This window comes from Procambarus clarkii, chromosome 22, assembly GCF_040958095.1.
Source record: "Procambarus clarkii isolate CNS0578487 chromosome 22, FALCON_Pclarkii_2.0, whole genome shotgun sequence".
In the NCBI taxonomy this organism is placed as follows: Eukaryota; Metazoa; Arthropoda; class Malacostraca; order Decapoda; family Cambaridae; genus Procambarus; species Procambarus clarkii.
Window position 1 is genome coordinate 29912343 of NC_091171.1, and position 15594 is coordinate 29927936.

At 42.7% G+C, this 15594-nt stretch overlaps 1 protein-coding gene across 1 annotated transcript; it reads right to left on the reverse strand.

Moving 5' to 3' along the window:
• Positions 1-268: 268 nt before the first annotated feature.
• On the reverse strand, positions 269-15577 carry LOC123758433 (uncharacterized). The gene is made up of 2 exons (XM_045742851.2): positions 14944-15577; positions 269-5470 (listed from the first exon to the last, which is right to left on the reverse strand). The coding sequence occupies exon 2, from the start codon at positions 5468-5470 to the stop codon at positions 1628-1630; it is 3843 nt and encodes a 1280-aa protein (XP_045598807.2). The 5' UTR covers positions 14944-15577; the 3' UTR covers positions 269-1627.
• Positions 15578-15594: the final 17 nt, after the last annotated feature.

Below are 15594 nucleotides of genomic sequence, written 5' to 3' on the forward strand. Positions count from 1 at the left end.
TTAACCAAATATATATATAAATCTTTAAACATGTGTATTTGTATTAGTTTATATTTGTAAACAAACTCACTGCAGGAGAGGAAACTTGGCCAGTGGTTCCTTACAGTATTGTAAATTCTCTCCAGACTTAAAATAATTGCCAACTAACTTTAGATAGCAGTTACTGGGTAAGGTTTTCCCTATTGTAGACATTTCAGGTCACAATGGCTCCTATATCCCCTGGAGGATCAGAGGGGGAAGTTAATGGGAAGGTGTAAATATTTCTCTCTTTTTTTTTCTTCTTCCTCTTCTTTACTTTATTTCTTCTACGTTCCCTTTTCTAAGGTATTTCTTTTATTTTTTACCACACACACGTACTCTCCGTCCCTCTTTCTTTTCCTCTGTCTTCTTTCTTCATGAAAGTTTAAATATCAATTTAGATCTTTACTGCGAAGACAATATATGGATCGGCTGTCTGTTGTAGTGACCATACTACACTCCTTAAAGATCACCCAGCAAACACATAACTTAAATACAACGTTTTTTTGGTTATTACGTTTTTACAACTTTGAACTGACGTAAATGTATTCAAAATAACGTTGTGTCTATGTCTCGTGTCTTCTGGGAAAACTAACTCTGGGCACATGTTAAACAAACGACGTTCATTCAACGTAACTAGAGCATGTTTTGCCCACTGACTGCTAAGTATCTGCAATTTAAATGACGTCAAAGTAACGTTGATGATGGGTCGATGCAATGTTATTCCATTGTCATATGTTTATTGGGCTTGATGACTGCTCATCAATTTCTGGCATCCGTGAAGGCGATATAATTATGTCATTGTAATGAAATATATTACACATGAAATTCTTGGAGTAGACTGAATTTGAATTGGTGCCACCGGAGGCGGCTAGTTTATTGTGCACCCCATACTCATCCTATGAGCGGTAGCGCAAAAAGCATTACAGAGGGCACAAAAGTTCTTTATCAGACCTCAACTTAGATTATTACATAAACAATTTCATCTATCCTTTACACCTTATAATTATAGTGTCAGCTAGTTACAGAGAATGTTCTATTTCAAGAGCAATATATTTACAGTACGTTATTATACATTAATGGGAGATCTTATCGCAAATACATAATTGTTTGAGGAATGGAGATATTACAGTCATAGGGGAACTTCTGTTTATTATTAGTTTTCACAATACACTACTTGTTTCTTAATCTCGTAATGTCATTCATCTACTGGAAGCGAAATATGGATACAGAGCAAGGATTTCAGGTATTTTTATCCTTAGTAATAAGATAAGTTGCCATATCATAGAGCGTGAGCTTAGATTTATCTCTAAATGGCTCAATTTTACTACAATCCAAGATATAGTGTTCTAGCGTGTGTCTTTGTCTTTGTCCACACACTTTACACTTTACTTCATCTAGTTCCCTCTACAAGCCGAACTGCCAGAGATACTTGTAGCCAATTTTTTATTCGAGCTGTGACAACATTCTGTTAGTCTACTGACCTTGTTACTTGCCCCATACACATGTTTTACTTGATGCATTTCACTGTGATAAACAATGGACTGCTAGCTTAGGAGAAGATCACATGAAAAGACGCGCTTATTTAAAATTGTATATAGAAGCTAGTTTAGCAAGAACTAAAAATATCATATATAAAATATGGTGCACTTTTATCAATTATTTTCATAGTTTTAAATTTCCATTTTTGATCCATAAGAATACAATAATGAATTGCTACTCTTTTAATACTTGGGAATGATTGACAAAGATGTAATACACGATAAGCCATGTCTGTATCTCTCGAATACTCTGACATGTTTATTGCATCAATCATAAAGGGAGTTGGACAGAGTTTATGCACCATAGATCTGAATGTTGTTTCGTCTAAGATGAATGGATCAATGAATGCAAATCGAACTGGGGAGACAGGAATTGAAGGTTCTCTCACGTGTGTCAGAAGTTTGCGATGCTGTTGGATACAAATCTTGTGTTCATACATCAGAAGTTCACACACTTTAAGCGAGAAAATATTTAACTTAATCCACTCATTGTTCAATAATTGCTGATCCTGAATATTATAACAGAACACTTTGATGATTGGATCATATGATTTTGTGTATGTTAGCTTGCCTGGCTTATAGGTTTCAACAGTCATCATCCACAAAATGTTGTAAAACGATCTTAACCTCTTAAAGCATGACTGATGATATCTAATTGCTCTGTGGCATTGGAACCACTGGTGTTTCGTTTGCAGTAGCGCGAGGGATTTGTGCCTGCACTTACCCCAACACAGGACTGGATCCCTGCATCGTTCACTACATCGAGAATGACAATGTACAGACGGCAAGTTCCACATCGTTCGAAAGAACTCATAAATCCCATTTGTTTTCAGTCCCTCAAGGTGGACGGGATAAGGAAGAGCTGGTAATGTAGGTTTGCACAAGTAACTCATTTTTCCTCCTCTGCGGACATTAACAAATCTGTGTATTTGTTTATGGCTTGTAACCTTGGGTGGGGAGCATTTGTGAGGCCTCAAACATAACTCACCATAGAAATAATGACCATAGTCCGTAAGATGTTCTTTGGGAACTTGTGCAAAACTAAGATTTGCTCCTGTATGTTGTTTAATGTTAAATGTTGGGAGTAATTTGTAATTAATATTTGAGAAAACAAAATTTATGAAGACACCCAGGTTCGTAAGGTTTTGTAAATTGTTTGTAATTTGAGCTAAAGTTTGCAAATCTTCCAGAGTATCGACTCTTACATACAGATCTTCAAGGTGTCGAGCATGGCACAGCATACTTAAACTTTGCTTGTTGAGGGAACCACTGAGAGCAATTAGTCGACACGAGGTCCCTGATGCCAGCAGGAGTGACAAGCACTTCTCAGTAAATGTGAGGGAACTTTTTGTAACGTTGTTCATCCCATTTCCTAAATCAAGGGAGATTCTAATTGGAAATCTGGAAAGTATACGAAGTCCTTCAATGAAATTATTATCGGTGCATTCAGATAATTCACAAAGATGAACGAGCAGCGACTCCGGGGTTACGAACTGTAAAAGTTGTCCTACCTCTGGCAGCTCGTTTGGTGTGGGATTCCATTGATAAGGAGATATTTGGGATGTTAACTCCTTGAGGAACACAGAGTCTCTATAAGTTTCATCCAAAAGACGTAACCAAAGAACATAGTTTCTAATCTTATCTTGACCACATATAACAACATAAATTATTTGTTCTGCCCTTTTTTGAGTTAATTCATTATTAAATTTGAGGATGCCACAAATAAATGGTATGATCAAGCTTCCTGTTATTCCTGATACACAAAATGTGAAATATTGGCAACAAAAATATCTCTCTCTCTCACCAGGATCACCAAAATGTGCACTTAGCCTCGATACATATATAGGACAAAGGCAATTTAAAGAAAATATACTTTCTCCCACAAAGTCATAATTATCAAACACATTATCGCTTCCATCACAGAGCTTATTCATAACAAAATCTCTCTTATTATTATCTTTTCCATGAACTTCTTTTTCATTGGGAAAATATTTAGTAAAATTTTGCCTGTGCTTAACCATCCAGTGAGCAGCGATGGTGAGGACGTCAGAAGCCTGGGTTATCATGGCGTCGCAGAATGCTCGAGCAGCGAGGAACTCTTGCACCGTCCTGTGGAGAGGGTGATACTCTTCTTGTGTCCCGGTGATTGATGGCTTCACTATCACCAGGAAGAACGGTGACATGCATTCCTTGAACGGCAGCCCAGACTTCTCACATAGTTTCTCTATTTCTTTAATTTGATAATCAAAAAGGACGTATTTATACCTTTGAGAGTTTTCCCAGAATATATTACCAAGTAAATTAAGAAAACTGTTTATCTTGTCTCGAAGTTGGCTTTCACTGAGACTTAAAGTTGACAGTTGGAGGCGTCTGGTCATCCTGTTGATAATGTGGTTGATGAGGATGTGGTAGAGTCTGGTGACTGTGGTAGCCTCGGTGACGTCAGAAGGCTTCTCCAACCACAGCACCACAAGAACAACCACAAACAATGGTACACTAAAGATCTCCCACATATCTTCCTCTTTCTCTTTCATGAACTGTAAAAATCTCCTGCAAGAGTCCCTGCGATTATCAATATCATTTTGAACTGACACGGAAAACAATTTTTTGGAATAAGAAATCCACTTGTCTGGAGTCAAGCCTCTTAATTGGTACACTCCTTGACTACGATGAAGATCACTAACTAACATCTGAAGTTCATTAACACAATCGGTACGAGTGGTAATCATGAATTTTGAATTAGGGAATTTCTTTAGTATTTCCTTAACTAGCCCTTTTGTTTTCTTAGTAGCCTCGTCATAACCATCCAGCAACCAGAGAGTAGACACCTCCCTCAGTGTCGGGATGACGTCACTGGACTTCAGGTGATGACAAGCGTTACGAAGGACTTCGTCACAGAGCAACGCTTGGGCATCTTTACTTGTTACATGTCTTAACTCTACTGGCAACACTATGTCAAACTCATCAATCCCATTAATGGAAGAAGAAACTGAAAGCCAATCATGGATAAAATATCTTGTCAAACTCGTCTTCCCAATCCCAGGTGACCCGTGAGTTATCAGAACATCTGGATACTTCCCAGTAGGAAGAGGATTGCTAAAAAAATCTTTGGTGTCTACCTGCCCTTGACCTTCAATATCTAAATCTGTAAATATTTGGTTCACATCCAAGTGAGCAAAGTTATCTTCCATCAACCACACAAACGGGTTAAGAATGCGAAGGTTCTTAGCTAGCTCCTTGATCTCTTTCTTCCCTTCCCTTACTAAGATGTTGCACTGCTCTTGTTGCAGGTTGTGGAGTGCCTCCTTGTATGGTTCCCACAGGTCAACACCTCCTGTTAGTACCTCACTCAGACCCTCCTCCATAACCTTAACATTCTCAATCACAAGGCTTCGGCATCTGAGGCCAGCTAACACAAGCACCTCACGGCAAAGCTCTTCAATGTCGGAGAAAATGTTCTGCAGTTCCTCAGGCGTTAATGATAATTCTTCATGAGCTAAGATATTTCGATGATTTTTAAGTTTTTTTAAGCTGTTCTCCAATGTTCCCTGCGTCGACCATTTGGTATCGTTTTCTTCTGCCAAACCACCTACCTTCTGGAGCAAAGTGAATAGTAGCGTTATGTCATAGTTCTCACTTGAGACATTGTCGTCCAGCTGCTGCCTCTGTTTACGCTCGAAGTCTGCTTTGTATTTTTTCTTCGAGTATCCTGGAAGATCAAAGAGGACCTGCTTGAGATTCTTCTTCTTAGTTAAGAGTTGTAAGACGTGCACAAAGACTGGACGCACCACTCTCATGACGGCGGCGTAGTAACGCAGTATGAGATGGTCATCAGGACGCAGCAGAGGTGGAGCCATCGGCAACAGCACCAGCAGCAGCCTCGCCGCCCAACACCACATTGCCGCCAACATCTGGAAAGGTTGTATAGATTGTGAGAGTGTGAATTACCAGAGTTTAACCCATTCCCACAGTTGTACGGAAATCCGTTCAATTAGAACACGAATGGTCAGCACAACTACCAATTCCAGCCCGACCTTATTAATGGAGGGTGTCCCCAGATTGCTCTCACCCTTCGCACTCGGGGCATACTGGTAATATAGGGAAACTGAAACTAGGTAGAGAAACCTATTTGTTATCTGTTAGTCCAGAGTCAGATTCATGAAGCAATTATGAAAGTTCTTTGCAAACGGTTCTTTCTTACCGCCTTCTTGGCAGTTACGTCGCGATTTAACAAACCATTCATGAACACAATTCTTCTTAAAAACATTACTTTGTGCCACATCTCGAGAGCACTCCCAGCATAAGGCAAACAGTACATAAGTCCTTTTTTCTGCACTACACAATCTATTTTCTCCATTTAAATCCTGCAAGTTTGTCAAGCTCATTCTAAATCTTTTGTGTGTCTAACTATTAATGAATATGTATTTTATGAAAAGACTTAAAAATTAGCATAGCTAAATATTATGGCAGCAGTAATTAAGTAAATAAACACCGGTGAATATTAAATGTTCAGTAGCTAATTATTACGTATTCCCTCAGCACCCAGAATGATCCTCCATCAGTCTGTACGGCTGATTATAAAGTCCCTGATGTTTCTTTAATATGCATTTCCCCTCCCTTTCCAGCCCTTTGTTGTGAGGGGGCTTGGTAGACAGCTACCGGGATGTGATGCTCCATAGGACGGTTCTCTATCCTTTTGAAGCCTTATACTCCTGCTGTCGTCTTCACTAATTATGCTGGTCACTATTTTCTCTTCCTTATGTTTCATTTTTCCTCCCCCTCTTCTCCTTTCTCATTGTTTTTCCCGCCGATCTTTTGCTAGTCTTGATTATTCTTTCGGACATCTTTTGTTTTGACGCCTGGGTGTTTGGGGAGGCACACTCTCTCACCCGTAGGACTGGTTTACCCGACGTTGTGAGCAAGGGGACGCTTTTATTGTCAATCCTCCTTTTGTTGCTAAACCCGATCTCGATGGACTGGAGGTTCTTAAGGTGGCGATTGCAGGGCGTATTCTCACGATGTACTCCTAGGGAGGCCCCCTGGCTTGTCTCTTCTTGGGTGTCCTATCCTCTAATTGTGGCTCCATGGTGGGTATGGGGGCTCATTCGTGAATTAAATTATTACCTCCTCATTTCTATGTCAATGAATGATCCTCTTATAACTTCCCAAGATCATGGTATTGAAAAACCAAGCCCCCGAGTCGGACTGTGTTGGAAGACCGAGCTCTGTAGCTCCCACTACATTGGGCCCAGTCCAAGCTACTCCTTTGACCCTCCCAACTAACCCCCCCCCCCCTTCACTCCCCCTCCCTCCTTTGTGGTAGGGTTCAGCCCCAAGCCCCCAGTGGTGACCACCTCATCACCTGGAGCGGTTACTTCTTTCATTGACAACTGCTCCTTTTACCCTCCCTTTCACTGGGGGTACTCGGCACCCACTTCCCCACCAATGGCCTCACACGATTACTTCCAGTGCTAATACGTTCAACACCTTGTTACATTCCTGCTACATGGACTAAATACTTTGATCTCAACCATCTGAACTCTACACATCATGATGATTTCATCCTCAATTAACACCTCATTGATGCCTCTGTTACTTTTATCCCTACACGTTTTGGTACATGTGTCGTTGCTGCTCCTTCTTAGGATGCAGCTGCCCGCTTAGCTGCATTGTTCAGCATTGGGGAGACTCCCGCACCATGTTGCGACTGGTGTCAGGGACCTGAAAGACTGCCACGCGGATATTTAACAGATCTTTGAAGCCCAAGGCCATTCTGTCCTCCAGGTTGATACGTTCACTCGACTCCCCTCGTGGTCGTTGTCATCAGCCTCTTCACGTTGTGAAGTTTACTTTTGATAGTAGGACCCTTCCGCCTTCTATAATTCTTGCTGGAGCTCGATGCTCCATTCAAGAGTACATTCCCTCTCCTAGATTTTGCAGTAAGTGGTGGAAATTTGGGCATGATGCCCTCAAACGAACAAGTGCAGTGTCTCTTGCCCCATGTGTGGGGACTCGGATTACTCAGAGTGTTCTTCTTCCCAGGCCCACTGCCTCAATTGCGGTGACGCCTACCCCACATTCTCCCGCGCGTGTATACACTACAAATTGGAGGAAGCCATCCTTAATTTATAACACCACTACCATTTATCTTTTCCTGAGGAGAGCCGCCAAGTCCGCCATCTCTCTCCCCTTTTGCTAACATATCTTATTTTCGTGTTATATAGTCTACCTCACCTCGCCCTTCCCTCCTTTCTCAGTCTCACAACCGTTTCCAGGCCTTGGACCCAGAAATGCCCACCGACTCCTCCCCTGCTCCTTTATGTTCTGAAACAAGGAGTCTCCTTCCTGGTTCTCCATCTAGTGTTTCCCTCCTTCCTTCCCAGTCTGCTATGTCTCTTGTGTCTTTCCCATCCTTCTTCCCAGCTCTCCATGCCACCTGTCTGTCCAGGCTGTTGTCCATCCTCTAGGCAATATTCATGTTGATCGCTCCCATTCTTCTTCTCCTGTTGAGACTATGGAGACTGTCGCCCAGTACGTTGCTGCTGGCACCCCTGTCTCTTTAAGTCAGAAACATAACCCTGGCTCCTCTCCACCTTCCTCCCCGGCTGGTAAGAAGACGTCGCTTTCTTCCCCACCCTCTGACTCCGACACTATCACTGCATCCCCTCCCATTTCGGTGGTTAAAGCCCCCTGTCCCAGCTTTGGGAGTTCCTTTAGCCCTCTATTCTCTCTTGGTTGCTGCTCTTGCTAAGGTGCACTCCCCTGTTTGTGCCCCCCCTCCCCCTGCATCCCTTGACTGCCCCTATCCATTGCCTTGCCCCGCTCTAGACCCTGTCCGCCTGCCTCTGGTCCATCCTTCCACTCCCTTAACTCCATCGTTCTTGCTCGATTTACCCATGCCTCCTCCTAACCCTGATTTTACTGAACCTGGTCCTGATCCTGATTTTCTTCAGTAGGCTGTGTTCTTCTTTGCCTTTGTTTCTTCATTGTTCTCTGTTGCTGTTCTCTATCCTTTTGACAATGTCTATTCTTCAATGGAATATTCGTAGATTTTCTGCCAACTTCCACGAACTTCAACTTCTGATAACGCTGTTTTCACCGCTATGTGTATGTCTCCAGGATCCGATGTTTGTCGCTCGTCCAGGTCACTAACGTAGTTATTCATTTTTCTCCTCCCCCCCCCTCCCCCAAGCTTCTGCTGGGACCTGTAGCTCTATTGATCTCTTGATTCGTACTGATATTCCTTTCATCCCCCTACTTTTCAGTAACCTCTTCAATGTTCTGCAGCCTGTATCTTCGTGAGTAAATGGTATACGATCTGTTCCATTTATCTCCCCAAAAACGTCCCACTTTCTCTTCCTGATCTTAGGCACCTATTGGACTCCTTATCAGAGCCTGTGCTCCTATTGGGTGATTTTAACTGCCTGCATACCCTCTGGGGTGATGCACTGACAAACACTCCGGGCCGCCTTCTGGAACCGTTTGTCCTCTCTTCATCCCTGTCTCTTCTAAATTCTGGTAAACCCACTCATGTGGACTCCTGCACTCACACTCTCTCCTGTCTTGATCTTCCTGCTCGTTGTCTCTTACTTAGATATCACTGGGGGGTTCTTGATGACCTCCATAACAGTGACCATTTCCCCTTCCTTGTCACCTTTTTTTCTTTTCATCCTCCCCTCTCTTTCCCTAGGTGGCAGTTTGCCAAGGCTGACTGGAACTTATTCACCCTACATGCTACTTTCTCCGACCTCTCCCTCGAGCCCTCCAATTTTTTCATGTCACCATATTCGGCGCTGCCCTCGACTCTTTTCCTGACTCTACCTCCCAGGGCATGTGGAAGTGCGTTTCCTGGTGGAATGCAGACTGTGCTCAGGCTATCCGCCGTGAGCAGGCAGCCTGGAAGAAACATCGACGCCGGCAGACAGCCGCTACTTTTATTTTATTTCGGAAGGCGAGTGCGGTGGCCCGTAGGACCATCCGTACAGGTAAATGTGGGAGTTGGAAATCTTATGTCTCCACGATTACGCCTGATACTCATTTCCACAAATCTGGAAGAAAATCCGCAAGATAGTGGGTAAGTTTGTTCCAGATGTCTCGCCAGTTATTCATCTCCATACTACTATTGTGGTGGATCCAGTGGCAGTCGCCAATAAAATAGGTTTCCATTTTTCAACTGTTAGCTCCGGTTCTCATCTTCCTCTGTCTTTCCTGAATCATAAACCAGTTCTTGAATCATCTCCCGTAGACATTTCATCCCCTTTCACATTCATCTCCAACTTCCCTATAATGTTCCCTTCTCTCTCTCCGAACTTCAGTCTGCCCAGGCCCTGTGGGGGTCTACAGAACCGTGCTCGGATGATATTCATTATGAGATGCTTTGCCATCTCCATCCATGTGCGTCTCGGTATTTACTAAATCTGTATAACCTTATTTGGGAGTCATCATCAGTCCCCGAGAACTGGCTCCAGGCGGTGGTTCTTCCTATTTGGAAACCAGTATCTCTAGGAACATTCACTAAGGACTTCCGCTCCATTGCTCTCACGAGTTGCATTTGCAAACTCTTTGTGCGTATGGTCCATGTCTGTCTGATGTGGTTCTTGGAACACTATCATCACCTCTTTCCCTCTCAAATTGGCTTTTGCAAGCGCTGCAGCACAACTGATGTCTTGGTGAACTTGGAGGTCTATATTCGTACTGCTTTTGCTGCGAAGACCTCCTCTGTTGCTCTCCTTTTTGACCTGGAAATGGTATACGACACCACCTGGAGATACCACATTTTGTCCCAACTCCATTCTTTTGGCCTTCTTGGTAATCTCCCTCTCTTCCTACAAAAATTCCTCCCTATTCGTTCCTTTAGAGTGAGGCTTAGTACTGCTCTCTCTGCCTCTTTTTGGCAATACGAAGTTGTACCCCAAGGTACTGTTCTGAGCACTACTCTTTTCCTTGTTGCCCTCAATAGTCTTTTTTCCTCCCTTCCCACTGGCATCTTGTCAGTGCTCCATGTCGATGCTTACCCTTTGCTGTCGGAGTGATGGCTCGCCTTTCCTTCAACAACGGCTTCAACTTGTGATTGATACCATGTCGTCCTAGGCCACCAATCATGGCTTCAAGTTCTCTGCAACTAAGACCCGTGTCATGACTTTTACTCAGAAGCAGGTCGTTCTCCGTTTCTCTTTGTCACTTTATGGTCATCCCCTTGTGTTCAAAGATACTGTTAAGCTTTTGGGGTAATCTTTGACACTCGTTTGTCTTGGTCACCCCCATGTCTCTTACCTTCGAGTTGAATGCTCTAAGGCCCATAACCTCCTTAGAGTCATGTCCCATACTTCTTGGGGAGCGGATAGGCATGCGATCCTCTCTTTTTATTCCTTCTCTCGTACTGTATAAACTCGATTATGGTTGCCTTGCTTACTCGTCTGCTTCTCCTTCCACTCTTCGCCGTCTTCATCCTCTGCACCATAATGGGTTATTCCTCAGCTTTGGTGCTTTTCATTCGACTCCTGCCCTCAGCCTGTATGTTGAAACCAGTGTCCTGTTTCTCCAGGACCGCCATGATTGCTACTGTTTTCGCTACCTTGCACGGTCCTTACAACACCCTTCACTCTCGGCTATGTCGTGCTTTGACTTTTTACCCCTCCTGTGGTCCCTGTTCCCCTTTACCACCTTCCTCTTTTTGTCCAGTTGTCTCACCTACAAAATTATCTTTCCGTTAGCGTTACCAATATTTCTCCTTGCGTTGTTCCGTCCTTGCCCCCGTGGAGGATCCCCCTTCCTAAATTTTGTAAAACCCTGACCCATGTGACTAAAGCTTTTACCCCTCCTACAGTTCTGATACACCTTTTCACCTTGAACACTCTTCTTCATACTCCTGCTCCATTTCCGTCTTCACCGATGGGTCTAATTCTGCAGACGATGTAGGGTATTGTTCTTTTTCCTGACCACACCTATGTGTCGCCTGCCTCTGGAGACTAGCTTCTTCATAGCAGAACATTATGCTGTTCTCTATGCTCTTCGTCACCTGGTTTTTTATCACTGTCAATCCTCCTTTTTTTTGTAGTTGACTCTTGCAGTGCCCTCATGGCTCTGGAGTCCTTTAATCCAGTCCATCTGGTGGTAGTAGAGATTCAACATTGGCTGTTTTTTATCTACAGTAGATTTAAGACAATGGAGTTTTGCTGGGTTCCCAGCCATATCGGTGTGTCTTTAAATGAGTGTGCGGACGCTGCCACTAAGGAAGCTATCTGCACTTGTCCTATCTCCCATAAAGGTATTCCTTACTCCAACTTTTACTTTTACAATTCATTCCTCCATCCTTGCCCGTTGGTAGGGTTGTTGGTCTTCTGTTACTAGTAACAAATTGCGTGCTCTTAAGAGTAATGTGTCCCCATGGCCTTCCTCCTATCGCCATAACCGGCAGTGGGAAACGGCTCTGGTGAGGTTGCATCTTGGCCATACACGCTTAACTCATGAGCACTTAATGGAGCACCACACTGCTCCTTATTGTCCAAGCTGCATTGTCCCTCTTATGGTCGTTTATATCCTGACATCTCCTGCATATTTTGGCAGGGCGTCTGACAGCTGGGTGAACAGCGCTTCGGATTCATAGTCCTGAGGTTCCGGGTTCGATCCCCGGTGGAGGCAGAGACCAATGGGCAAAATATTTCTTTCACCCTGGTGCCCCCTTTGCCTAGCAGTAAACAGGTACCTGGGAGTTAGACAGCTGCAACGGGCTGCTTCATGGGGGAGGGGGTGTAACAAAAAGGAGACCTGGTCGATAACCGGGCCGCGGGGAAGCTAAGCCCCAAAATCATCTCAAGATAACATCAAGAAGAATCCTTGTTGAATGTCCTGACTTCCAGGATGCACATGTGTCTTGCTTCCCAACCGTCCCTCGTGGTCACTTGTCCCTCGATAGATCATACGTCTTAAGTACTAATATTGAGGAAGTGGACAGTACAAGATACAGTGTGAGTTTGGAGCACAAGGTAGGAAACTATAAGGATGAAATGAGTTAATTTTTGGTTTTACTTCCGAATAGCGTATAGGTTGGAATTTTTTGAATTCAGCAGGGAGTGAGCTCCAAATACTGGGTCCTTTTATTTGCATGGAGTGTTCAGATTTAGTTTGACTCTGGGTATATCAAAAAATTATTTATGGTGTGGTGCTCATGGTTTCTCTTACACCTATCAAGGAAAAGTTTCAGATCAAGATTTTCATTTAGGATCAGGTATCCAAAGGATACCTGATCAACCAGGCTGTGACTAATACGTCAGGCTGCGAGCAGCCTCGTCCAACAGCCTGGTTGATCAGTCCGGCAACCAGGAGGCCTGGTCGACGACCGGGCCGCGGGGACGCTAAGCCCCGGAAGCACCTCAAGGTAACCTCAAGGTAGGAATAAGGTTTTGTCATGTAAATAGCACATGAGAATGTGGGGAGTGAGTATATGTTTAGCATATTAAGGGACTTAAACAGAGGAGCAGTGTATTGCCTGAAGACAGAGTTTGTTATTGTTCTGATAGCAGATTTTTGCAGAGTGATGATGGGCTTGAGATAATTTGCAGTGATTGAACCCCATGCACAGATACCATATGTAAGAATTGGAAAGATTAGCGCATAGCATAATGAGAGGAGAGCAGAGTGGAGAACATAATACAGTATCGAATTTTAGAAAGTATACCGAATGTTTTTAAGACTTTTTTTGGCTTTGTATTATATGTGGGTTCTGAAGTTCAGTCTCTTGTCTACGTATAGACCAAGGAACTTTCCCTCAATTTTATTGCAAATGTTAACATTGTCTATTTGAAGTTGAATTTGATTTGATGATTTACTACCAGATAAAATGTAGTAGATCATATGTATGTTTAGTGTGAATTTGTTGAGTGACATCCATGAGTGGACTTTTAAAAATTCATTATTGACAATATTATTTAGTGTGTAGGGGAAGGGGTTGGGGTCAGAGTAGATGAAAGTATTAGTGTCAGCAAATACTATAGGTTTAAGAATGTTAGAAACTTTGGCAAATCATTGATGTATATAAGAAATAGGAGAGGTCCTAATATGCTGCTCTGTGGCACTCCTACTGTTAACCTCCCCAACTATACCATTATGTTATTGATTACTACGTATTGGTGTCTGTTACTGAGATATGAACGAATATAGTTCAGAGCAAGGCCTCTGATACCACAGTGGTGAAGTCTAAGTAAGAGATGATTATTGTTTACAGTATCAAGGGCTGTAAAGAGGCAATATCAAAGTAAGAAGTAGGTACAGTTTACATTATCAAAGGCCCTTCTCAGGTCAATGAAAAGGCCAATTGAGAACTCGTTTTTGTCAAGTGCTGTGTAGATTATATTAAGCAGACTAATAGTGGCATCACTGGTACTGTTTTGGGAATGGAAGCCAAGCTGGCACGGACTTAATATGTTAAGTTTTACAAAGTAGGAATAGAGCTGTTTGTAAATATTTGTTTCAAATATTTTTTGAAAAAATAAGTAGATTTGATATTGGTCTGTAATTATTTATGTCAGCTGTCTCGCCTCCTTTATGAACTGGCGTCACTCTTGCCTTTTCAACGATATCAGGAAAATTATGACACTAGAGATTTGTTGAATAGCAGAGCTGTGGGAGGTGCAAGAGTATGGGCAGCACTCTTATATATCATAGATGGTATTTTCACTAATGCTCCCATCTTTGATTTTAAGTGATTGAATTATATATATAATGTCTGTTGGGCTGACTGGTAAGAACAGTTCAGAGTTAGGATAGCTGCCGTTGAGACATGTCGTAACATGTGTCTGGGTCTCTGGGATTTTTTCTGGCAAGGTTAGCACCAATTGATGAAAAGAAGCTATTGAATTCGGTTGCAATTCCTAATCCTGTTGCAAGTGTGTTTACACCTGCAACAAATACACCATGCTCCACTTGGATATTTGCAAAATGCTTCCCAGGGATATATACACCATGCTTCCAAGAAATATTTGAAAAATGCTTTGCACAGATAAATATACACAATGCTACCCGGGAATATTTACAAAGTGTTCCATGTGGTTATTTACTCCATGCTTCCCAGGGTCATTTATTTACAAAATGTTCTGCAGGGATATATATATATATATATATACACAAAAAAGTACACCATACTCATCAGGAATATACATACTGACAGGTACACCATGCTCACAAAGGGATATATACACCAAGAGGTTTACAAGGGATACACACCAAGAGGCAAGCCATACTCACCAGGGATATACCACCAGGGTATACTCCGCTTCTCTATATCCCAAGCAAACAAAGCGTTTGCAAAACTGCTCCAAATAATAATATATATAACACAAGAAATAACATATATCTTCTTTCAAACAATTCATTCTATAATGCTAACCTTGCAAGATCCTGCATAGGTCAAGACACAAGTCTTGTGAACCTGCCAAAAGTGAACCTGCCGAAAGACCTCCAAGCGAGCCACATGGCAACCCAAGTGTAGGTCGCTGTGTGTAATGATTAACTGATGAAGTGGTGTTGTTTTGGTACAATGGAGTCTGGTTCCTTGAGCATGGCGTCGGGTGTGGCTGGTATATCTGCTAGTGTGGCGGCGGTGTGCCAGTACCTCACATTTCTCTTTATTATCTTATATCACTTTTAAAGTTTTAGACACTCATTTAATGATATAAATTATGTGTAGAATAGTATTTTTTCCCCTTTATGCTTTAGTCTATACCACCAATACAAAGGTCCACTGGTATTAAACGGCTGAGTAGTGCTCAGCGTGCGGTGTGTGCTTGCTGTGATGGTGTGTTGTTGACTGTGTGACCCTCATGGTACATCACGCAGTGTTAATATAACCTTGCACACACTTATATCACTTTATAGCGGTGTTTTTATAGTATGTATAGACTTATTAAACCACACAAAGGTCCATGGGAATGTAAAACAGCAGCCGTTAACGTAGCGGGTACACCAATGGCGTGCCCTTGTTGATGTCTTGTTGTGACTGGCCAGTCCGCCCTCTCCCACCCAGATGGCGTCCCTGTAG